Source organism: Lissotriton helveticus, chromosome 3_1, assembly GCF_964261635.1.
Source record: "Lissotriton helveticus chromosome 3_1, aLisHel1.1, whole genome shotgun sequence".
NCBI lineage: Eukaryota > Metazoa > Chordata > Amphibia > Caudata > Salamandridae > Lissotriton > Lissotriton helveticus.
This window is the reverse complement of record NC_136061.1, coordinates 746,002,474-746,027,788: the sequence shown is the minus strand read 5'-3', so window position 1 is coordinate 746,027,788 and position 25,315 is coordinate 746,002,474. Positions and strand designations below refer to the sequence as shown.

The 25,315-nt window shown below is 47.6% G+C and overlaps 1 protein-coding gene across 1 annotated transcript in view; it reads left to right on the top strand.

The window, feature by feature from the left end:
* Positions 1–13,114: 13,114 nt before the first annotated feature.
* Positions 13,115–25,315, top strand: part of LOC144823786 (uncharacterized) — a 36,033-nt gene continuing 23,832 nt past the window's right edge. The window contains exons 1-2 of the mRNA XM_078682621.1: positions 13,115–13,277; positions 16,046–16,123. Coding sequence (XP_078538747.1) covers positions 13,115–13,277; positions 16,046–16,123 — 241 coding nt within the window. The remainder of the gene's footprint in view (positions 13,278–16,045; positions 16,124–25,315) is intronic.

Here is a 25,315-nt window from a genome sequence, read left to right as displayed (position 1 = left end):
GGGTGGGGCGATGCCGCCGTAGTGAGAAGCAACTTATAAAGAAAGGAGATGGCTCCCTTCATGGTGGTAGTGCGCAGGAGGAAGGCCTCGAAGGTGGACGGCGGTCTCATAGCCGCATCGCCCACCCCGGCGGAGGTAGCCCAGTGGAGGAGCTGGAGATGGTGGTACCTTTCAGACGGGGGAACCCCATAGTCTCTCATGCAGTTAGGGAAGGTAAGCGGGACGGTACCGTGGAAAAGATGAGTAAGTGCTCTACAGCCTCCCTCGCGCCACAATCGGAAGGGACCTTCCTGCAACGCTGGAGGGAAGGCCGGCTTGAAATGAATGGGGGTGAAGGGCGACGGGAACGTCGTCCAACGATCATCGCCCGAGACTGTGTCCCATCCTTTTAGCACCGTGCGGGTGGGGGTACTGATGTAACCATTCCTGGGCCTATCCCCCTTGGGCTTCCAAGCTAGATCCCATATGGACCGACCTGCGACACTCCTGTCCATATGCAGCCAGTGTTTTTCTGAGAGTCGCTGGGACCACTCCACAAGGACTCGTAGTTGTGCCGCCTTATAGTACAGGTGCATATCAGGAAGACCCACTCCCCCCTCTGATCGTAATCGGCGCATTGTAAAAAAGGAGAAACGGGCTCGCCCGTCTTGCCAGATGAAGCGGAGCATCAAAGTTTTGAGGCGCCTAAAAAAGTCTAGATCCAGCGGAATGGGGAGGGCCTGAAAAAGGTAAAGGAACTTGGGAAGGAGAACCATCTCAACGGCGTGTATTCTGACGAGCCATGAGATGTATTTGGGCCTCCAGCAGGCTAAGTCAGCCCGTATGGACGTCAGCAGCGGAGGGAAATTTGCAGAAAATAGGCCACCTATGGTAGGTGCCAAATGGACCCCCAATTACAAAAGGGAGCCGGTCGCCCAGGACAGGGGGGTCAAAAGCCGTACACGCTCTATTTCAGCCGGCGCTAATGTGAGGTTAAGGATATACGACTTCCCAAAGTTAACCTTAAATCCGGCTACCTCCTCAAACTCGGACAGGACCCTCTGGACGTGTGGGAGTGAGCGAGCTGGCTCCCCAACGGACAGTAGAACGTCATCCGCGAAGAGTGAAATCTTGTGTTGTTCCCCGGTGAAGGGGAGGCCTCGAATCCCCTCATGCTCCCTCACCACCAATGCCAGTGGCTCTATGCTCAGCGCAAAGAGCAGAGGGGAAAGGGGAGAGCCCTGCCTGGTCCCGCGGGAGTGGGAGAAAGAAGGGGACAAGTGGCCATTAACTGACACCCTGGAACGGGGAGTACTGTAGTTCGCTCGGATCATTGTGATAAATTTATTTGAGAATCCAAAGGCCGCTAGAGTACGGAACAAAAACCCCCAGTCCACCCGATCGAAAGCCTTCGCCGCATCCAATCCCACTAGTACCGCAGGGATGCGGAGTCTATTGGCTTTTTCAATCAAATGAATCACCCGACGCAAGTTATCGTGAGTCTGTCGTCCCGCGATAAACCCCGACTGATCCGGGTGGATGAGGATCGGCATTAGATCCTGGAGGCGTCGTGCAATAATAGTTGAATACAGTTTTGCATCGATATTTAAAAGGGCAATCGGTCGATAGGAGGAGCAAAGAGAGGGGTCCTTCCCGGGTTTAGGAATGACAGAGATCACCGCCTCGTCCATAGAGCCAGAGATGCCTCCAGACTCGGCCATCGCGTTGAAGAGATCAACCAGGTAATCACAGATCTCGGTGGAGAAGGTCTGATAAAAAAGGGCGGTGTACCCATCCGGCCCCGGCGCCTTGTGAGGTTTCAGGGCTTTGATGGTGTCTAGAATTTCCTCTCGGGAGAAGGGGGCCGTTAAGAGTTCGTTTCGGTCAGCCGAGACTTGAGGCAGTGATAAGTCTGCCAGATATCACCCTTGCGCTTCAGGATCGAGGTTGTCGCTTCTATAGAGGTCAGCATAAAAACGGCCAAACAAGGCCGCCTTTTCCTCGTCTCGGTGGAGTGGGTCTCCCGCTCCGTTCCACATGCTCTCAATATATTCTCTTTCTCTTTTGTCTCGAAGCTGACGGGCTAAATGTCTCCCTACCTTGTCTCCCTGCGCGTATGAAGTATGTCGCAGCCGCAGTAGAGTAAATTCCGCCCTGTTGTTGTAGTGGGCCCTCAGTTTCCCCCGTACCGCCGTAAGGGGGCGAAGGGTGAGTCGGGAGGGGTTCAATTTATGCGCTGATTCCAGGGAGGCAAGCTCCGCCTCTAGCTTCTCCCGTTCCGCCGTCCGCAATTTGTTAATATTAGCGTTTAAAGCGAGGCATGTGCCCCTCAAGGAAGCCTTGCAGGCATCCCAAGTATTGAAGATAGAGGTGTCCGAGACAGGGTTTAGAGCCCTGAAATCCCGGATGGCCGCCCGCAATGCCTTACAAGAAGTGTCATCTCGGATTAAGGCAGCCGGGAAATACCATTTGCGCAACCCGTCTCCCTTCGCCGACCAGCGCAACCCAAGGACCAGCAGGCTGTGATCTGAGACAGAGAGTGGAAATATGCTGGAATCGCGGACATCGCCCCGAAGGGCCTGGCTTAGAAAGATATGGTCTAGACGGGAATAGGAGCGATGGACAGCAGAGAAAAAGGTGTAGTCTCGGGATTGGGGGTGCAGCGCACGCCAGCTATCAATCAGGCCCATTTCACCAATCCTACGCTGCGTGGCTGTAGAAAACGAGCCGGCATCGGCTCTAAGAGTGCCCGAACTATCCAGGGTTTTGTCCCACACTAAGTTAAAATCTCCGAGGAAAATCAAATGACCCTCAACAAAGTTTTCAATTTTACGCAGCAGATCCTGGAGAAAACTATTTTGCCCTGAATTAGGAGCATACACCACCACAAACGTACAGAGCCTTTCGTGCAGTAACCCTTTGACCATCAGCCAGCGTCCCTCCCTGTCACCCTGCATCCCCATTGGTTGAAAATGAAGGGCCGCTCGAAACAGAAGGGCCACCCCTCTATGTTTGGTGGGGGCCGAGGACCTATAAATAAGGGGAAAGTGCCTATGCCTAAGACGGAGCTCATCCTTACGCGCCAAGTGGGTTTCCTGTAGGCCCACCACATCCAGCTGATGATCAGTCAGGTATTTCCAAATTTTCTGGCGCTTTTGTGGAGAGTTCAGGCCCTTCACATTCCAAGTAGCAATATTAAGTGGCATTGAAATAGAGCAGATTCACCCGCATTGCATTCATCCCGTCTACTCGCCTCCCTGCACCAGCCATCACACCCGCCCAAGTCCCCCAGCCTCTCCAAGTCTCAGCGTCCCTCTCATCGACATGCCCCACCACCTCTTCCTGCAGCCTCCAGCCCCTCCCCCGCCCCCCGGGGCTCCCCGAAAGCCTCCCACAATCGGGGCCAGCAGAATCAAGAGATGATCCATAACCTCCGCAGACCCCCAATTTCTCGGGACTAGGGAAGAGCTCCCCAGCAGATTCAGCACGCACAACCATCCAAGCATTCCTGTCATCACCACCCCCTCGAACAAGCCACCCGACCATCCCCACCCCCAACCCCACCTTCCCCACAGCCACCCCTCCCGCATTCAACTCTCCCCAACCCCAAAAATCCTCAAAAGTGGACAAACAATCCCGGTTCCCAACAGCCCCCTTCCCCAGTTGTCCTCCAAGACTCTCCCATTCCCCCCTCCCCGACCCCAAACCAAACCCAAAACAGTGTACTTAGCAGTCCCATCGGAGAACAGTTCGTGGCGGTCCTCCTGGGTCGGGGATGTGGCATCCTAGGTGGGACCCCACAGGCCATGGTACGGGGTGTCTTCTCCAAAAGTACAATGAAACCCACGGTACCTGGCAGCACGTGCCCCTCCGGCACCAACCAGCTGGCGGCTCAAAGATCAAGCGGCACCGGAGCTCTGCTGGGACGATGCCAAAGTCGCCGAGGCCACCGAAGCCACTGCATTCCCTCTCTCTTGTAGACTAGCCGCACGATCAGGCGGCCCACGATCCGTGACCGGGCCCACTCTCTGCCATGAGGAAGAACGCCTGCGTCTTCGCGGCGGCGATCTGCCAGACGCCTGTGAGGGAGTCTCATCATCCAACCCCAACAGCTCCTTTGCCACTTGGAGAGATCGAATCTGCGCAAGTCTGTTCTCCCACCGAAAGATGATGCGGAAGGGATGACCCCACGAGTAGGAGATGTTGCGTTCCCGAAGGAAAGTGGTCACTAGGCGGAACTCCCGCCGCTTCTGGAGGGTCGATGCAGCTAAGTCCTGGTACAGCTGTGGATGATGCTCTCTGAATTGCAAGGAAGGGATGGACCGTGCCTTCCGTAAGATCCGCTCCTTCAGCTGGAAATCGTGTACACAGGCTAGGATGTCCGGGGGTGGCCCCCCACCCCTTCTAGGGAGACCGACCCTGTGCACTCTGTCCATCCTGATTTCCTGAACATCAGCGTCATCCAGAACCTGTAAGAAAAGAGCTTGGACATAACCCCGCAGGTCACCTGCTTCTCCGTCCCACGGCACCGCCCGAATGCGGATGTTGTTCTGGCGAGAACGGTTCTCCAGATCCTCCGTATGGGACTGGAGATCCAAGTTCTGCTCCGTAAGCCTGATTATATCTTGCTGCAGCTGATGGACATCGTTTGCCACGTTTAAGTCGTGGTCCTCTAACGTGGCCACTCTCTCTCCGAGGCCGTCCACGTCTCTCCGCACCTCACGGAGGTCCGATGCTAATTGGGCGCGAAGTTCAGAGATGTCCTCCTTAATGGAGGCAAAGAGTTCCGTCATAAAGGCCTTGGTTGCTGGGGCCTCATCGTCCGAATTCTTGGGCGATACGCTGGGTCCGGGGGACGGCGGTTGTTGAGAATTCTTCGCTGCGCCATCTTTCCCAGGCTTCCCCTTGCGCAGCGTGGAAGACATCGCGGCACCTTCGGGTAGGGCAGAAGACTCCTCTTCGGTATTCACAAGGTCTCCTCGGTACCAGTGCTGGTAAAGCAGTTCTTGCACCGGTCCCCTCGTGGCCGGGGTTCTCCAAAAGGCAGAACCCAGCACGTATTTCAGGCGTCCACCGCTGGCACTCCGCCTTGGGGGGTGCGCCGACGAGTCTACAGCTAGTGTCCCAAGGTCGTGGAACCCCCCGGACTCACGGCCCAGGCATATGTCCGGCCCTGCCGCGGCTAGTCGTCGTTGCACAGCGCACGCTTCTCACTACACCGAACTGCCGCGCTCTTCAGCCAGGCCCCCAAGAAAGGTCACGTCCGCGACGGATCAGCACCGCAGGTGCACAGGTGTGGCACAGGCAGGGGGGCGCCGGGTCCCCTCCGGGGGTCCCCCCCAGGCGCTCGAGTCTCAGGGGGCTGCTCCCCAGCAGGGCCTTCCCAACTTCCTTGTCACCTCAGGGACGTAGTGGGGGAGAGACAGCGCTGTTGCTGGGGCCCCTATTGGCTGCTAGTCCTCCCCCGCGGCCTCCACGCCTCGGCCACGGTGCGCTGTCACCCTCCTCTGGTGCACGGAGCAACTCTCCAGGTCGTCGAGGGGTAGGCGCTAGTCCAAGGGTCAGCAGTCCCCTCCTTCGCTGTCCCACCTCAGTGTTTCCTACCCCCTCTTGCTGTGCCCGGAGCCCGAGGCCGCCAAGCTCCCAGGGCCATGGACCATGAGACCCGAGCTGCGAGGGCTCCGGAGCCCTCCTCCAGGCCTCCTCTAGACTAGAGCGGTCCTCCGGCGTCCACCACTCCGCTGCAGGGCTCACCTCAGGGGCAGACGCAGGCGGGGAGATCGCGGCCGGGCCGCACTGCCAGGTGTGCCGGAGCAGGGGCGGGGAAGCAGCGAGGTCGCCGCACTCACCGGGTCCCGCCGATCCTCCTCGCCAACGCTCTCCTGCCGGTCGCCGCTCCCGGTGGGCCGCAGGGGTATTGCGCCATGTAGCGAGGGCCGGGAACGTCGCCTCCGTCCCGCCTCCAGCAGCGTCCGCTCCGCTCAGAAGCGGACCGGAAGTTCGGCTCTTCCCTCTACGCCAGGCCGGGGATTGCAAGGCCGCAGTCCGCCGCCGCGGCTAAGTCCACTCTCAGGCCTCCGCCGCTCAGACTTGAGACTCTGGACCGTGCCCCTCAGTACCAGGGGTCACTGCAGGTCCCAATCGGTCGAGGAGCAGGCCGATGCTGGAACAAAGCTTAGCTGGGCTTGGCGCCGGAGGGACCCTAAAGGACGTCTCACTCCGTCGCCGTCTTGGCCACGCCCCCCCTTTGTGATTGTTTTAACAGGGAAATAATTATTACCAATCTATTGATCCATTTGGTATCCAACACAAAGTATGTTCTATTGCAACTAGGCCATAATCAATAGAGAGTCTTGGAATACCCGTTAAGGCACTATTATTCCACTTCTTTTTATACACCATTGTATACTGGTAACCATAGTCTACTCGGCTGAGTTGTGATCTTAAAGTACATTTTCCAAAATGCATTATGTTGCTATGTCAAAAACCCAGACTCGAGAAATTGGGACCTTATTTACAAATGCAATTGTAAATTCACACCTAAATGCTTTCACCTGTACTTGTATTACATGGAAACATGTTTGGAATTGTGAAAGAGGTGAAGGGAGTACTCTAGAAGAGTTGTAGCTTTTCAGGGGTACTATGTATAAGCTTTTCATAATGTGTGAATGTACATGTTATAAATGTTTAGCCATAGTACATTCACAAATGTTAAATAATTTTTTCTAACAGGAGAATATTTTCTTATGTAGGTTTGTATGCATGTATAAAGTATTTCTATGGGGAAAACCTAGGCAGAAGGCAGTGGAGCATAACGACAAGCATAAAGTCATCATGTAATAGGAAAGAAAGTTTGGTTGTGTTTGGTTAATGCATTGTGATGTAGTGTTCTCTAAAGAGGCGAGACTTCAGCTCTTTCCTAAACTGAAGCAGGATCGGGCTGTGGATAAATGGTTTCCCTCTACCCACCAATTTGCTAGTGTTCCTTCCTCATTTCGTCCTGAGATGGGGATTTACCCATGCTCTTCACAGTTGTAAATATCTGATAGTATGCAAGGTGGCAATGAGACATGAACAGGTTTGTGAATATCACAAATGTGTGAGTTTATCGGTGTTAACCAACATTGTATGGAAATCCATCCCTGCAATACCCACCCAGGCTGCTAGGAGCAGATTTAGTCCTGGTAGACCTTGAACCAACCATGTTATCAGTATCAGTACCACTTGGGGGAATGGGTTCTAATATGATTCATTGGCCAGGTATGGATGCTTAGAGATGGAAAATATATGATAGCAAGTCATAAAACTCTTTGCCTTTTGTGTGTTACCACTCCACTGCCAAGGTACATTGATGTAAATGGAATTTGTTTCATCATTATTATTATTGAGAATTTTATTATAGAAAATTACAGTAAATTTGCTTATATGAATTGATTATAATAGTACTTGTGATTTTATTATGTTTTAATTAATTTATTTTCCAGAGGTGGTGGTGAATGACCAAGCAGCATCATGAAGACTGAAACAAGCACATCCTGTCCCTCCGATCCCCAGTTATGATTAATTTATGGTCAAATGTCCAACATGGAGTTACACTGCCAAGCCGGCAGGACTACTCATTGTGGAAAACTTTGTTAGCGGCAGCTCAAGTAAGGAATCACATTTCACTGTTAGCTGTTGCGAGAAATGAGGAAAGCAACACGGTTTCCCAAGTATTTTACGACAGGAAGTTCAGGAGCCTGTTTACTATGAAGAGAGATTTACAGACAATTAAGCAAAAAGTTACCGCAAGTGTCAGTGATGATGCTGGAATGAGTGAGTTCACGAGTAAACGCTTAAACAGAAGAACATCATTAAAGTCAAACATGTATGCTGAAGAATGTATATTCTGTGGAAGGATAAACTGCTACAAGACAACATCAATGCGTGAGAAATTAATCAAGACCACGGAGCTTAGAGCTGACAAAAGGTTTCGAGAGTGTGCAACCATTAATTGGGATTCAAAGATTTTAGAAGTTTGTAGTAGAGACATAGTGGCTGCAGAAGCCCATTATCATGCATCTTGTTATAGAACCTATACAAGGGTTAAAGCAAAGGAGGAAGATCAGGCATCTAGCATTCAAACCGATGATCACTACAACAATATGAGAGATGAAGCATATGATGAACTATTAAGAAACATTAGAAATGTGATTATTTCTAACAAACAGTTAATACTTGTGACAACTCTCACTGAAAGGCTTGAAACCCTCATGACATGCAGAGGAATGCAGAGAATAGACAAATCTACCAAGAAGCATACTAAAAGAAAATTGGACTCCCTCCACACATTCCCAGACAACCAATGAAAATGATTGTCCCAACCTGATATAGTCATGCTACAGGATGTTGTAAGATAGAACAAAAAAAAAGAATTATCAGTTTTAAAGGTTAAGGCAACAGACATGAACAAGATAATTGATCAAACATCATTGCACATAAGAACAATGATTAAAACAAACTTGACATCAACACCATAGCCATATGATCCATCAGATATTGATAAAGATTAATTTACAGTGCCTGATTACCTTAAATTGTTCCTATTAGGACTTCTGACTGGAGATCCGGAAAACATAAAGCTGTCTAACAGGTTCGCCTAGGTTCGCCTTACATATGGAATCATTCAGCTAGGACATTATATATGCAGTCACAAATGGTAAGCAGAAACTCCCCAAGCAAGTGTTGCTCCCATATGCCGTAAAAACACTGATAGGCAATGTTGAGATTATTTACACTCTAAACAGATTTCATGCTCACAACTGGAAGAAACTGTTACCGCCTTGTGTCTTCAGAAACTTGCTGTTACCTTAAATGAGCAATTTTTTCTTCTTTCTTCCAGCCAACATTCAGCCTCATGTCTTCACTAACTTAGCATGGAATAACATTGATAGGCTGGAAGAGACTCTTACTGGTAGGGGAAAACTCATTGAGTCAACGGTATAGCTGTACAGCCGAAGTTGTTTGGACCACAACCTTTAAAAGCTCCTCTCCAAGGCATTTAGAAACAGCAGCAAAGAACATTGACCACCACAGATACTGAAGAATCATTCGTGTATGTTTCTGGTGAACAAGTTGGGCCTTAGCCATTGATGGCAAGTACTAAAGTGATGCTGGTACGTGTTCCCCAATTGAAGCTTGCACAAAATAAGAACATAATCTGGGTTGTTACAAGACAAGAACCGAGCCTAGCACAGATAAGTTGGACAGGATTTAACATCAGTACTAGAGATATAGTTAGTGTAGCAAAGCATTCCATTAGCTACTTTCCCACCATTAATGCCCCTGCAACTGAGTTGACAACTGTTTCTGAAATTTTGAAACAGTCTGAGCTGATGAGGGAAACGCTGCATTTTGTGAAAATTATAGTGCAATAATGATAAAGTTAGATAACATGGATGTGTATATTATGTGTTTAGGATTTCATGACAGAATCATGGCTAAATTGTCTCTAAAAGGTGGTACTAAAATATGCATATGAATCCTTGAAATTGGGAAAATAGCCTCTATTCTTGTTGAAACTGTTTGTCGAGCTAAGATAGGTCTCTATACATTTACCGGATGTGACACGGTAAGCGCGTTTGCTGGAAAAGGAAAAGTCATGCATTCAAAATACTGTCTGCCAATAGAGATACACAGGAACATTTTCGCAGCTTGAAGACGAATGGGATCTCTCTGAAGAACTAATGGACAAATTGGAGTAATGCTTGTGTTTGTTGTATGCACCAAAAGCTTTGGTTCATCACATGAATGACTTGAGATATCACCTATTCTGCGCAAAGAAGGGTGAGATAGACAGTCATCAACTTCTACCTTGCAGGGACTGTCTGAAGAAACATGCTGAATATTCAAATTATCAAGCTGCTTTAAGCAAGAGATGCCTTCTGAATGACCCACAGACACCTAGGGCCCGATGTAGGTAAGTTCATTTTTCCGGTTCTTAAATACCGATTCATACCGAATCGGTATTTATGAATCGGGAAACTGAATGTAAGTAAAAAATCGGTAAAAAATACTGAATCGGTAACAATCGGAATTCACACTCGGTAAATACCGAATCGGTAATCTCCAAATTGGTAATATCCGAATCGGTATCACCCATTCAACCCTATGGGCCTCCAGGCCCATAGGAATGAATGGGAGATACCGAATCGGATATTTCCGATTCAGAGATTACCGAATCGGTATTTACCGAATCGGTAAAATCCGATCTCGAAAATTCGAATAGAAGACATGTGAGCCAGTTAACCAATCAGGGACACCCACCACATCCCACAACAAAGCAACTGAGAAATCAACCAAGCAGATGCAAGTACCACACACCAGTACCTGGAGGTGGCCACATCCATGCACGTGCAGAGCTACAGAACTGTTTGGAGAGCTGGAGGGGAGACAGAGGAGCAATCTGCACTGTGCCCAGCAGAGCATCACCATGGAGTCCCAGGAAGGCCAGAAGGATGGAGGTGACAGAAAAAAGAAGCTAAAATTCAGCACAACTGAGCTCCAGGTGCCGGTGGATTAGGTAGTGTAGCATTACAGCCAGCTTTTTGGGAGACAGTCCCTGCAAGTAGCAGAGTCTGTCAAAAGAAACACCTTGCTGGCGATCCAGAGCAAAGTAAATGCCCTAGGGGTCACACATCGGGAAATTGAAGATATCAAAAAAAGGTGGTATGATCTGAGGATCACCACCAAAAAGAAGATTGCTACCCAGAGGAAAGAATCCTTAGCCACAGGTGGAGGGAAGAGCCATGCACCAAGCCTCACTGAACTGGAGCAGCTGGTGGAATCCACCATGGATCCGGAATGCATACACGGGATTGGGGATGCTGACAGCTCAGCCAGAGCTGCAAGAAAGAAAGGTAAGATGCATGGACATGAATCCCCACCCATTCCCTGGCTCCTTCCCCAATGTGGGTGACTGAATCACAATCCAGAACACATGTCAGTACTCACCAGCAATGCATGATGGTAGTCGTAGTCATAGGAACATACATCAAAGCAGCCAACACAGAATTCAGCATGCCATGCCACACTCTCCATACACAAGCAGTTGAGGCTTAGGAAATTGTGTGATAGGAATGTGTTTAATGAAGACACACAGGTGATCATTGTCCATGTCTGCCAACAGGAGAGTCATCGCGCAGTGCAGCGCAGGGAGGGGAGGCGAGTGCACCAGCAACGGCTGCGAGGGAGAAGCCTTCAGACACATCAGGACCCAGTACTGTCCCTGAGGACACTTCCACAGCGCAGGCACCCACAGCATTGGAGGAAGACACCACAGCACAGCCACTGTCACCCCTGCTGTATGGGACACAGCCTCCGGAAGCACCTGCAGGTGCCACAACACCAACCTCAGGGTCCTCTGTGCATGTGAGGCCAAGGAGGCAGGATGTTCCACCACTCAGGATCCTAGAAAGCTCTGATGAAGAAGAGGTGGAGGTTCACACACCTAGCACTCCACCACTGGCTGGCAACGCAGGGCAACAGGGGTCATCAGGATTTGTGCGTGCAAGTGTCCGTGGTCGTAGGGCACGTGAGCGAGACGAGGGGCAGGATATGCAGGGGGTCTTTGCTGGTTTGGAAACCACTATGGTGAATATCCAGCGCATGCAGGCCAAAGGGATCATGGCAGTGCACAGACAGGTGCGCATCCTGATCAGCAGGATGTCAAACATTGATCGGGGGATATGCTCCATGGCCCTAGGAATGGAGTCCATGGCAAAAGGAATGGAGTCCATGGCAGAGGGGGTGAGGGAAATGGGTGTGCGCATGGGTTCCCTCTGTGACATGCTGGAGAGTGACCAGACAGAAAGGCGCAGGAATAGGCACGTACTTAAGCAGCAGAATAAGGCCATCAACTGGCTGGCAACTGCAACCACCCTACTATGCCGCCGGTCAGTGAACATGCAGACTGACATTGTGCACTGCTGCAGTGACTTGTCCAGGGGGATGGGGAGAGTGACCTCTGCTATGGAGGTATTGCTGACACAGCAGACAGCCACTGCTGGTAACACGTGTGTCGGGGACACAGAGGAGTCCACAAGCAGGAGTGGATCCAGCACGCCTGTACAGGACGTTCGTCGGAGCAGCAGGCTCCATGCAGAAGACCCTGGCACCACTGCGCAAGTTGACCCCCTGCCCCGTAGCTCCCACACCATATTGCGTAAGCGCAGGCATTAACAAATAATCCTGAACACAGGACAGGTCACAGTGATGTGAACTTTGGCCACCCAGTGTGAAATGCGGATGTTGTTTGATTCATGTGGTCTGGTATATGTGAAGTGCAGTAGTGCATATTAAACTGAGTGCTTCAGGAACTAAACATGCCTGTGTCTCCTCACTCTATTAGAAATATCTGGTTGTGATTTCTGCGCGTCTCAGTCTGCCATCTGTTGCTGGCGCTGCTCCTGCTGCATTGTGATCGGCTTGTTCTGTCCCATCATCTATATCCTCATGATATGTGATTTCTACCTCTGTGCCCTCCTTGGTGGCAAGATTGTGCAGCATGGCGCAGGTCGCAATAATTTTGCAACAGATCATTGGCCTGTACTGCCGTGCACCTCCACTCTTATGGAGGCAGCGAAATCTGCTTTTAAGCAGTCCAAAAGTGCGTTCCACCACTGTTGTTATTATTGAAATTAATAATCATAATTATTTTTTAATAATATTGAATTAAACCAATCTGGTGGAATTAGATTTATTTTTCCATGTATTATGATAAATGTGTATGCGATTTATCAAAAATATGAATATATTTTTCAGCCATGGTTGCTAATCCAATAATATCAGACAAAAGGCAAAGAGTGATGGCTTGCTATCACTTATTTTTCAACTCTAGGCATCCATACCTTGCAAAAACTCATTTTAGAACTCATTCCCCGAGTGGTACCAATGGCCTAAATTTGGGTTTCTGGCTCATGGCCAGGGATATTACATCAAATAAATGTACGAGATTCACATTTTGCAAATACAAAACTTAATTTGTGATCCTAAATCACTGTATTTAAGTGGCTGGGTTTAGCTTGGGAGCGCAAATCACTTTGTGACTGGGGCCCAGTGTGTTCCAGCGACATGGAGCTGTAAGGTTAGCCTATTCATGAATTTTACTGACAACCACTTAATGCTTTATTGGATAAAACGTTCAGAAGCACTGGCCAGTCAAGGTTTTGGCTCTGTCATAGAGTCTATTTATGTGAAAACTGCTGATGTGCAAGATATAAGGACTAACACAGTTTATCCAACAGGAGTGATCATGCCAGGTACTAAGATCTAAAAGATCAGACTACGTCAGTCCCTCATCCCTTTTAGCGAGAAACTCAATTGAAAATGTAATCCAACCCGAGACAGATTTTATTCTGCATAGCAGGAGCATTGCCTATCTCTTTTTCACAATGTTATTTTTCTTAGCCAGTACAAAATATCACATTCTTATTGATAGTTATGGGTCTGGTATGCCATTCACATTAGAAAGCAGGGATATGAAATTTGCACACGGACTGGTTTGTAAGTGTGAATACAATTAACGATGAACATGTATGTAATAGCTCACAACACAGTGTACATTCCCAGGGTTTCGCAACACGACCTGTCTAATGACTATTAATTAGGCAGCTCCCAGTTTTCACCACCTTGTGATTAGCTGCAAATGCAGGGATGGAGATCTGCAAGGGACAGCAGACATCCTTCCCTTCAGCTGCATTCCCGAAAAAAAAACAAGCATTTGCAATGCAATAGGTCTCACATTCGCAAGCATTTAAGCTATTGGCATTGCAAATGACAAAGGCTTTTATTTATCTATTTTGATAATTAACACATAAATAAAAGGCATTGTCATTTACAATGCCAATAGCTCACACTCTTGTAAATGCGAGACCTATTTCACTTCAAAGAAGCAGCCGCCAGTTTCCCGGATGCTTGGAAAGTGAAAGCGGGCATGGTAAGCTGAAACTTGCAGGTAAGCATGTCGTGCTTGCAATAGGAGAAACTCATTAAAGATAAACGACTAAATAAGACATACCATGTAACAACAAAAGCAAAAGGTACAGTCCTCATGGGAGGTTACTAAATGAAGACAAGGTGGTACTAAAGAGGGACTAATAAGCCTATTAACTAACCAGAAGCCAGCATTTTGCAAAGAACAATGACACAAGCCAATTAAAAATATGGGCGGAGATAGGGCGGATGTTCAACTCAATACTCGAACCTCGACCTAAAAACATAAAGTTAGTCATTTAGGAAGACACTTGGAGATAAAGCAATAAAGCAATGGCCCTCTGGATCACTGCAGTCTCCCCCCTCCCCTCCAAAAATGCCATCAAGTTTCCCGAGGGGAAGATGGCCCTTAAGGAAATCAGTCACCTCTTCCTTTCAGAGCTTGGAATCTGATCAAACCATTGATAAATTCCTCTTGAGCAGCCTTCAACACTACCCCCCAACCCACCCACCGCCCCCTCCGATTTGCGATTTGGACAGGTTTTTTCCAAAGCAACATTTGTAATTAGCAAAACAATATTTTGCACGTGCAGTCTGTGTGATTTCGTGAATCACAAGCTTTAAGGCTAAAAATACCTATTTTACATTAGGCCCTATATTTAACCCAAAACTACTGCGTTGTACAAAAAAGAGAAAGAAACTGTAAAGGGGGTTTGAAATAAATAAATAAAACAATTAATAAAATACATGTATCCAAACTTCCACGTGCTCCTAGTGTGTTCGAGCACTAAAGGTAAAGGACAGATTTCGGCACCTACGTAGCTGGAATAAATGGAATAAAAGCCGAAAGATTCTATGTTCTTAGGCATTATCTGAGCTCTGCTTTCACACAACGAATTAAACAGTAGCTTTTTCTTCGATCAAGAGTTAAAGAATGATTACAAATAGCATTGCCCAGATCTGATATCACCATCATTTGCCATACTGAGCTGCTAAAAGTGATAACATTCTGACATGTTCTAAACCTTCACCTCGCTTCTGTATATCTAAGACAGGCCACTGACTGGCGCCTTTTCATTGTCAAGATCAGGGGACCCGAAATGTCTTTCTCCTGTCAGAGGAGACTGGGAGACCTCTGAACGAGCTCGCATTATTTATTCACAGAAAAAATAATGGAAATGGCCACAACAGATTTATTTTGAGACTTTCCAGCTCGGCCTACTGGCTAAGGTGTGGGCGAACAGCGAGGATAGCTTTCAAAAGACAGAGAATGGATGAATAGAAAGAAGAGGTTTCCTTATCACTTGTGACACGCTGATGCAGCTGTGCAACAGAGTGATGTTTACAGATATTGCCTTCGAGATTTGTGTCGGAATTGTAATGCAATTGGAGTCCTGCTTGTGAGTCATAAGGTGCTTAATTTCCTTTACAGTCTATAAATCACCTCTGGAACCTGAGTGTTACACCTAGAATATTAAAAACATGTTTTCTTGTATTCTGATAAGGGAGAATCATTCATCCTTCTCCTCGCTGCTCCAGCACTGCCGTGAGTTTTGTGGTTGAGCAAAAAGAGATATGTTTTCGAACCTTCGTTCAGTCCTAGCATTGTATCTTACTTCATCGGCAATGCTCTTGCATACATATTTTCAAGTACACGTTATTGCCTTAGTTTCCGGTTAGGCAGAGCAGCAGATTCGCTGCAAATTATTGAGCAGCTCACCTTGCAGAGGCGGCTCCTCCATGTGGGTGGAGGAGCCTGGCCTCACTACTTTCTCGCACTGCTTGAAGCAGAAACATAAAATGGTATTATAAATACCATTTCATGTTTCTGCTTTTCGCCCTGCGAGAAAGCAGAAGCGTTTTGTTGAGGGCGGGCGGGTGGGCGGTCCTGCTCCAGGGCAGGGGAGGAGTGGCTTGGCCACTGTTGTGGGCCCTGACTGGTCGACCCCAGGGCCGACTAAACCAGTCATGCGCACTCTGACCTTTTCTCCATGTAGGCAGCCTACATGGAGAAAAGGGCCTCCCAATAGACGCCAATGCGGTCAGCATCCCAGCCAATCACAACGGTGCAATTGCATCGTTGTGATTGGCTTAGGCGAGGGGTTGGAGGCTGCTTGCTTCCTGTGTGGAGGAGAGGACGCGGGACGATGCGGGACCGGACCAACCCACAAAGGTAAGATAACATTTACATTTTTTTATTTAAAATCACCCCCCGCGCGTGACTCCCTCCCCGCGTGATCCCCCCCACCCGTGAGTCATGCCGGCCGTGACTGTCCGTGCCTGAGCATCAGCTGGGCCTATCACTGGAAACCTTTGCAATGAATGTGCTCTAACCATGTAGACAAAAGCACTTTTGTCCAGTTTTCCAATTTAAAACTACCTTGCTAAGAGATTGCATCCATAGAAACATTTCATTGAAACAATAGTTTACATAAATTCAGGGAATCATTTGTATATAATACCATGCATCTCTAAAACGAATAATAAAATCATATTCATGTTACCACAGCTGTTTTAAATGTTTCCTTTAACATTTTTGCAACTGACACCTTCAGTATTTTCACATTAACCCCTTGACTGCTGAGGCTTTTATACCCCCCAGTGCTGAAGCCTTTCTTGGCTATTTGGCGCGGGGAACATCCTTTACGACGCGGATGTTACCCCGCGCTACCATTATGACGCGTCTCTTACAACGCAAGTCGTAAACTTGATTTGCACTGGAGGGCGCTCAAGGACAAGGAATAGTTAATTTACTATTTCAACACCTTCCCTACTATCCACGGGGACTGGTGTTGGAATAGTAAATTAAACTATTCCTAAGTCCGCACCCTACAGCGCAAGTCGTGGTAATGACTTGCGTTGTAAAACACGCGTTGTAATGGTACACGTGGTAATAGCCCGCGTCGTACCGTCATACATCCATTTGGCGCAGTTCACGTTTAGGCATTCATACATTTTTTCCACATAAGATATCCACGCCACAGTTCCGTGCTTTTATCCTAACATCATGGGAAAACCAACAGTACCCAGAGTTTGTGGGTTCCACTAGGAGGGAACCGATAAAATAGCCAAATTATAGCTACATTTCGGCATTTTGTTGTAAAGAAATAGGGAAAAAGTGCTCTGCAAAAAAGTTGTGTTTTTTTTCTAGCAAGGGCATCAATAAAAGATTTGCTGTGGTAAAATCACCATCTTCCCAGTTCAGAGGAACATGCACAGCTGTATAAAAACATTTTGCCTGTTTTTTGACATTTTTCTAAGAGGTAGCACATTTTTTCAAATTTTTGTGCTTTCAGCCTACTTCTTGTTTGCGGTGGAAACAGGTGTGAAAAATAGGCGGATCCGGAGGCAGTTGGCGTGGCCCTTGGCATTCGATCGAGCGAGGAGCAAGCTGCGGTCATGGCAGTGAGGTCCTGGACAGCCTCATGGGATAGCAGTGCCAGCGCAGACACAGCCAATGATAGCCGACATGAGTGGCAGCTTCGAGGTAACCTCTGCCGGGTGCCAGCTCCCAAACTCACAGCTGCACTGTGCTTTGTGGGCTGCATACCATCCCCACCACCCCATTGCTGCTCCTTCCTCCACCCTCCTCCCTGGTCCTCACTGTCTTTCAAGTTGTATTAGAGCATTGATAAGCAGAAGGCAGAGCGGTATTTTTATTTATTTATTTATAAAATCGACCCCGGAAGGGGTATCTCTGCGCTATAGACAGGTCGTGTGAGGGAAAGCCTGTCAGCTAAGGATCAGAGGTGAAAAGAAAGGTCTTAAGCTGTTTCCTAAAATGGAGATGTTCCGAACATTGTCTTAGTTGCACAGGGAGCTTGTTTCAGTGGCAGGGACCCAGATAGGATAGGGCCTTCCCCCCTTGTCTGGCTCGTTTAATTCTAGGCACTGTGAGAAGGTGCTGGAATTCTGAGCGGAGGGACCGCTGTGGAATGTAGGGGATACATTTATCCGCAAGATAACTAGGGCCAGATTTGGACAAGGCCTTGTGAATAGTGCAATAAACTTTAAACTGTACACGCTTACGTACCGGGAGCCAGTGGAGTTGGTAAAGCAGAGGCCGAGAGGCTGTCCTTGGAGGAGCATTCAGAATCAAACGGGCCGCCGTATTCTGGACAACCTGAAGTCTGTCAAGTGCAGCCTCATTGGCAGATGGCATAAGACTATTGCAATAGTCCAGGCGACTTAATATAAGCGCCTGGGTTAGCGTTTTCCTAGATGAATCGGGAAGCAGAGGAAGGATACATCGCAATAGACCCAACACATGGAAGCACGAGCCAGCTGTCTGTGCCGCATGCTCCTTCATAGTGAGGGTCTGTTCAAGGTGAACGCCTAGATTTTTAACACAAGTTTTTGGAGTGGGTGGAGTGCCCAAGTCAGAGGACCAACAGTCAGAACTCCACAGCAGTTGAGCTTCAACGAGGAGCATCAATTCTGCCTTCCCCACATTGCACTGAAGAAAGTTACTCCTCATCCACTGAGAGATGTTTCTCATTCCCAAAGAGAAGGTGGCCTGCACTGATGAAATAAACTTTGCAAATGGAAAAAGCAACTAGGTATCGTCCGCATAAGAGACAGGGATAAATCCACTGCTCCTCAATAGATTGGCCAAGGGAGCCACATAGATGTTGAACAAATTCGGACTCAAACAGGAGCCCTGTGGTACTCCCCTGGACAATTCTGTTGCGGTGGAATGATAGGAACCAAGGTTAACTGCCTGGGAACGAGAAGAAAGAAAACTCGTTAGCCACTGTAGGGCTAGATCACTTAGTCCAATCTCCTCCAATCTCCTGAGCAAGATCTCATGGGAAACCGTGTTGAACGCGGCGGACAGATCCAACAGCACCAGAATCGAAGAATGGCCTCTATCAAGGGTCATCCTAATGTTATCGGTTACCGCTAGTAGGGCTGATTCTGTGCTGTGCTTGGGACGAAAGCCTGATTGAGATGGATCAAGGCTGCCCGTCCGTTTGACATGATTAGAAAGATGGATGTTTATATGTTTCTCCACAGGTTTTGCCAGGAAAGGGAGGAGGGAGATGGAGCGAAGATTGGAAAGCTCAGTTAGCGGGACCTTGGTGTTCTTCGGGATAGGCATAACCTGTGCTGCTTTCCATTCCAAAGGGACCGCACCTTCTTTAAGTGACAGATTGGGGAGATGTGCATTAGAGGGGGACTGGTGGCTGGCAAGAGAAGTGATGATTTTTGCCGGCATAGGATCCTGAGGTCAACCAGATTTTACTGAGTGGATCAATGACTCAGTCTCCACTTGTCACATGGGGGAAAGCTTCCCAGCAATTGAACGACTGCCTGCCCAGATTCTGCGGGAGTCATAGTAATGGGAGAATACTCCCCTGATTGAACAAATTTATCATAGATGGTCTCAATTTTTTGTATAAAGAAGGTACTAATATCATCGCACATTTTTTGTGTAGGAACCATCGGATTCGCGCACGCCTTATGATCCGTAAAGGTCTTTAAGATGCGGTAAAGCACCTTTGGGTAATTTCTGGCCGGATCTCATTGTAGGGCTATATGATCTTTACGTGCTGCCCTAATATTCCTGTGGTAGTCAGCCAGGGCCGCATGATACCGGACTTTGTCCTCCTCCTCATGCGTAACACATCACCGTTTTTCGTACTTCCTACAAGAAGTCGGGGGGGAATACCAGGCGTTCTGGGGGAGCCTAGGTGTACTGGGAAGGGGTTTCAGAGGGTCTAACTGGTCCACGGCACTAGAAACTGCCAAGTTGTATTTGGCAAGTGCCTCTTTGATGTTATCTGATTCTAGTATCCATGGCTCTGCAAAAGAGGCTTTAAAGCCCTCTGGGGTAACTCTCTTCCACTGTCTGAAAAAGCCAGGGGAGTCATGAATGACATGAGTTCTCTTCCTAGGTGCCTGAATACAAAATTCAATTAACGCGTGGTCAGACCAGGGCAACGACTGGGGGGATTTACAGGAGACATTAGGGAAGTTAGAAAAGACGATATCCAGGGTATGGCCCGCTGTGTGGGTACGGCCCTCATTAAGCTTGGTTAACCCAAGAGTGGCTTGCTCCGTTACAAGTGACTCTGTATCTACATTAGAACCGCACTCACTGTGTATATTAAAATCGCCCAGTAGCAAAAAATTGCTGCTCGGGATTACATGCGGTGCGATTAGCTCGATAAGTTGAAGAGGGAAGCTTTTTAGCGGGCCAGGGGGCCGATATACCAAGGCCCCCTTCCAACTTTTCCGAGATAAGAGATCGATACGGAAGACCAGTACTTCCATGGTCGGGTCACTGTGTTGCTCCAGCAGAGTAACCTTGATGTTATCCCTGTGCACAATAGCAATCCCACCTCCTATTTTATTCTGCCTGTCCATGTAAATGAATCTATATCCCTCAAGCAAAGAAAGTACTATAGAGGGGACTGAATAGGGCTTCAACCAAGTTATGGTTAAAAACCCTAGGTCAGGCTGCATCGAGGAGAGGAGATCCCAAACCTCGGCAGAGTGCTTAGGGAGGGATCTCACATTGCACAATATACTTTTCCACCCCTGCTGTGAGTTGATAGGGAGGTTGCTTGGATTAGCTGTAGGGGTATGTGATAGTGTGTGAGTCGTATCATGATTAGTAGGCATCTTGCTGTCGATGATGGCCTGATAGCCACAAGCCAGACATGAAAATTGACCCTCATACAGGGGCCAGGGGCCCAGCCCGCAAACAAGGCAGGGGGTAGAGCTCATCTCTACCAGTTCTTTATTGGAGTATGTCCGTCTGAAAGTAGGACCATGGCCTGAGGTAGTAAGACCAGAGTTCCTGGCTCCTGGCGACTCCTGGGCGCGGATGGACGCAGACGGGCTTGCCTTTGGTAGGTGGCATTTGGCTCTTTGGTCCCCAGTAAAGCCAATTGGGCAATACCGTGACTGCATATGGGTAGACATTAGGCTGCAATCCTCTCAACGGGGGTGTGGGGGTGCGGACATGGTCGGCAATAGGCTGGTGCGGGCTGCACCATGCCGAGGGGCCAGCATGCACATACGCTTGCCTCTGCTGCTACATTATCGCCTCCCTGCAACTTTAATTAACCTTATTCAACAACAACGATCCTTTACACTTTACGAGCAAGACCTACCTACATTGACCACCTGGTGTGCTCATGCCCCCTGCGAAGTGACTCGTGGCATAAGGTGCACACAGGTAGGCGGCACTTGTGTGGCATGGAAAAACTCCTTATTAAGTCAATTAAGGCATACTATTTTTTATGCCAACCGCCCCATTTTCTTGCATCTAAACCATTGTTTGGAGCGCCTCCGGTGGGCTCAAGGTGCGAGACAAGCTAGGTGAATTGAATCAGCTATATCAATATAATTGTAGTGCTAAAGGCCTTGGACACAAGATCTGAACCAGGGTGGGCGTGGTTACAGCGTCAGTGAACACTGCACTAAGGTCCAGCCGTGGGGTAGCCGAGGCAGTCTGGCTAGACCCAGGCACAGTTTTGCAGGCCCCTCGCGTGCACCCCTGCCCATCATTATTTTACATGGTTCATCATTTATTGTTTTTTAAATATGTTTTTATTGCGAAAACATAGAGTATGCACATCTTACAATGACACCTCGAGCAGATACGCGGGAGGAATAACAACATGCCATTTCCAAAATAATACACAGCCAAATACGGCCCACATCCCGGAGGCTGGGCGGCGTAGGAACAAGGCATGCAGTGAGGAGAAAGGAGGTGCATTCGTGCGCCAAGGATACCAAACCATCAATACATTCGCTGATTTTTACGCTCCAACTTCTGGTTACATATAACATGACAACAATAACCAAAAACCCCCTAAAAACAACAAAGGCATCAGTAGTACAAATTCTAAGGAGGTAAGTCACTAGTACATGGTTCATCATTAGCTGATGAGATCCAGGTATGGGTAAACCTCTTTCGATAATACACTGTTGTGTCACTTAAGTCGCTAAGGAGCATGAGGTCTGGTCACCCACGTGGGACCTTACAGTCGCACTTAAAACAGAAGATCTCGAAAAAGATCAAGGTAATGCATCAGCTGATAAAGAGGGGGACCCTCAAGATCCTCAGGTCATTTTGGCTACAATGCCAACGCTGGATGTTGGTACAAGTGCCTCTTTTCAGCCAGCCAGCCAAAAACAATAACAGTGCTGTCACTCAGTGCTCGCAGTCCTATATAAAGGCTTTTTTAAACGATCGGATGACGTTATTGTGAGGAAGATCTGTCAACAGCCATATCAGCTTCAGTAGCTCTGTGCCCATTATCAGCTGATTGTGAAGGCACAGTCTGTTGAAAGAAAATGCTCAAACATCCCTCCAATGGTTGTTACAAATAAGGATGTGGGAGCACCCGTAATGACAGTAAAAGTCCAAATCCACATGGGAATCTTAATGTTGTGTTTTGCTCTCCTCTTACACAGCTTCAGTACCAACAGTGGCACCTGTTCAACAAACTTGTTCAACTATGGTAGTTTGTGCTATCCAGGACAGATTGAAACTCCATCAAAGTCTCAATAATAGTGACAATTCAAAGTCAAAGACAAAAAGATCTTCATTTCGGCAAAATGCCATAAAAGCACACATAAAAAAAAACATACGTAGGGCACCAAATTACTGTTGCACATTGATTTGCACATGTTAAAAATAGTACAAGTATGTTTAAGGAGGATATGAGACAAAGAAGAACAAAGTTACTATACGTCCAAAACCAAGAAGCATATGTATGACAATGATTTAATGACATTAAGGGCCAAACAGGGGTAATATGCACATATTTAAAATCATTAAAAGCCATAAGAAATAAATAATGTAAAAGCAGTAAAAGACACTTTAAAAAGCTAAAATAGGAGACAATTTTCCATTCAGGTTTTCTCATGAGGAGTTGTGCAAATTTAAAGTAGCAGCAAACTCATTAGATGGACACACCTGGTTTAATCCCGAACTTTGATTCTCTATAATAACTCTACGCATATGCCACATTGCAAGCAAGAATCTGGAAATTGCAAAGACAAATAATGGGTGTAATTCACATTTTAGTAGCCTGTAGGCCTCAGTGTGGTCTCTTATTCCCATATTTCTGCACAACTGAAGCACCCATTTGGACTTTGGCCTTCTGTAAGCAGGGCAGAAGAGAAGAACATGAAGTTCGGACTCTTCAGTCAACATACACCCTGGACAGTCCAATTTGAGGCTCCCCTTCCATTTGTTTGTAAAGACTCTAAGAGGAAGCACCCCATGTCTAAATTGCAAGAACTGTTTCTTAGCTAAAAGTGGTTGAATCATGTCGAGTACTGGTTCAAGCTTGTATTGCAGTTTGACATCCAGAATCCTGGAGGTCAAAGTGCAAGAGTTAGTACTCTGCAAGAGCAATGCTAATTTATGTTCTTTAATGGCGAACTGAAGGTTTTTTTTGGAGATAGAGGAACAAGTCTCCTCGGGGAGTAGCAACATGTTTGCCCTCCCCATTGTGTAACATGTATTACAGATGTAGGATAGCCATGGGATATTCCCTGCTCCCAAAATAGACATTACGGGGCATTTTACCAAGGGCCTTATCGACGCTTTAACAGGAATTTTTCCTGCTAAAGCGGCGATAATTTTATCGCCCTATTACCTAGCTGTCGCTAACACCAGTTAGCGACAGCTAATAGGCGATAGCGGGCATTTAGGGGCCCACTTTGCATGTCAGCGATAATTATCGCTAATGACATGCAAAGTGGGAGTGCCAAGATGTTAGCGACTGGAAACAGTCGCTAACATCGCTATCCCCTATTACCAACTTTTGGAAATAAGCGCGATTATCTCCATAAGCTAACGCCTGCCCAGAGCAGGACTTAGCCATGTTATCCAATGGTAGGTGGATAACATGGCTAAGAGCATTTGCTTGCTAATGCATGAATATCGCGGACTTTTCAGCGATATTCATGCATTTCGGCCGATTTTTATCGCTTAGAAGATAAACCTTGGCTCCTAAGCGATAAAAATCGTCGGAGCGCGGCGATAATAATTTGGCCGCTAACCAAGCTTAGCGATAATTATCGCTATAGCTTGGTAATATGCCCCTACATCCTTCAGTTCCTCCCTGCAATGTAATAGCTCGGGCATACTCCATAGGCGGCGCCAGAATAGGAGCGGACGGGAAGCAATTATATTACTGATCGGGCCAAAAGTAGATATCCTTTCTAGAGGGTTGCCTTCCATTTTTGGCTGTGGGCAGTTGCTGGTATTTGCATGGAATACCATATATTTCGTTTTTTGGAGGTTTATCTCCAAATACCTCTTCTTACAAAATTTACTGAACTCCTCCAATACCCGCTGCATACCCATTGGAGTCTTGGAAAGTAACAGCGTATCAACAGCGAACAATAACGCAGGGATTTTTTTATTCACTAACCTTGGTGATTCTATGTCTTTAATCGCCAGCAGAGTCTCAAATAAACCATTTAAAAAAAGGGAGAACAGGGTCGGCGCGAGTACACAGCCCTGTCTCACCCCTTTCTCTACTGGAAAGGGGGCTGTCAGTTCCCCTTTCTTTCCATATCTGATTCTCGCATACGTATCCTGGTGGAAACGCTTCAGCATGTGGCATAAATACACTGGTACTCCTATATCCTGGAGAATGCCCCATAGCTGATCCCGCTGAACCATATCGAATGCGTATTTAAGATCCACAAATGTTAGGTATAAACTGCCACCCTCCAAGAACACTGTTTTCCAAAGGATCAGTTGCAGTCTGAAAATCTGGTCAATAGTTGCAATTTTACTTCTAAAACCAGCTTGAAAAGGTGTTAAGATGTTATTTTCATCAATCCATGACTGCAAGCGACCCAGGAGAACATTAGCAAATAACTTTTGGGTCACATCGATTAAGCTTATTGGGCGATAATTAGCCGGGTTCAGCGGGGAGCCCTTCTTGTAAATCGGGATAATTTCTGCGCCTGCCCAGGTCAAAGGTAAGACCATGCCTTGAAGGATGGCGTTGAGTAGCACCCAAAGATAGGGTGCCGACACAGATCCTTCATTTTTAAACAAATCACCAGGGATTGTATCCAGCCCTGGTGCTTTTGCTGGGAGCATTTTACCCAATGCTGCAGTAACCTCCTTTATAGTACAAGGAGGAGCTCTAATATCCAGGGGAGTATTATTAGATATAGAATCCTTAACTACTACAACTTCATCCTTTGGTCTGGAGTATAAAGTTTGGAAGTGGGATCTCCAGACTTCCTCCCTCAGGTTCGGTTTGATTGCCGAGTTGCCTTCGGACTTCCCAGTTCTCACTAGATTCCAAAAGCCTCTCATGTCTCTATTATCTAGAGCTAATTTAATTGCTTCCCATTTATCTGACTCCCATAATAC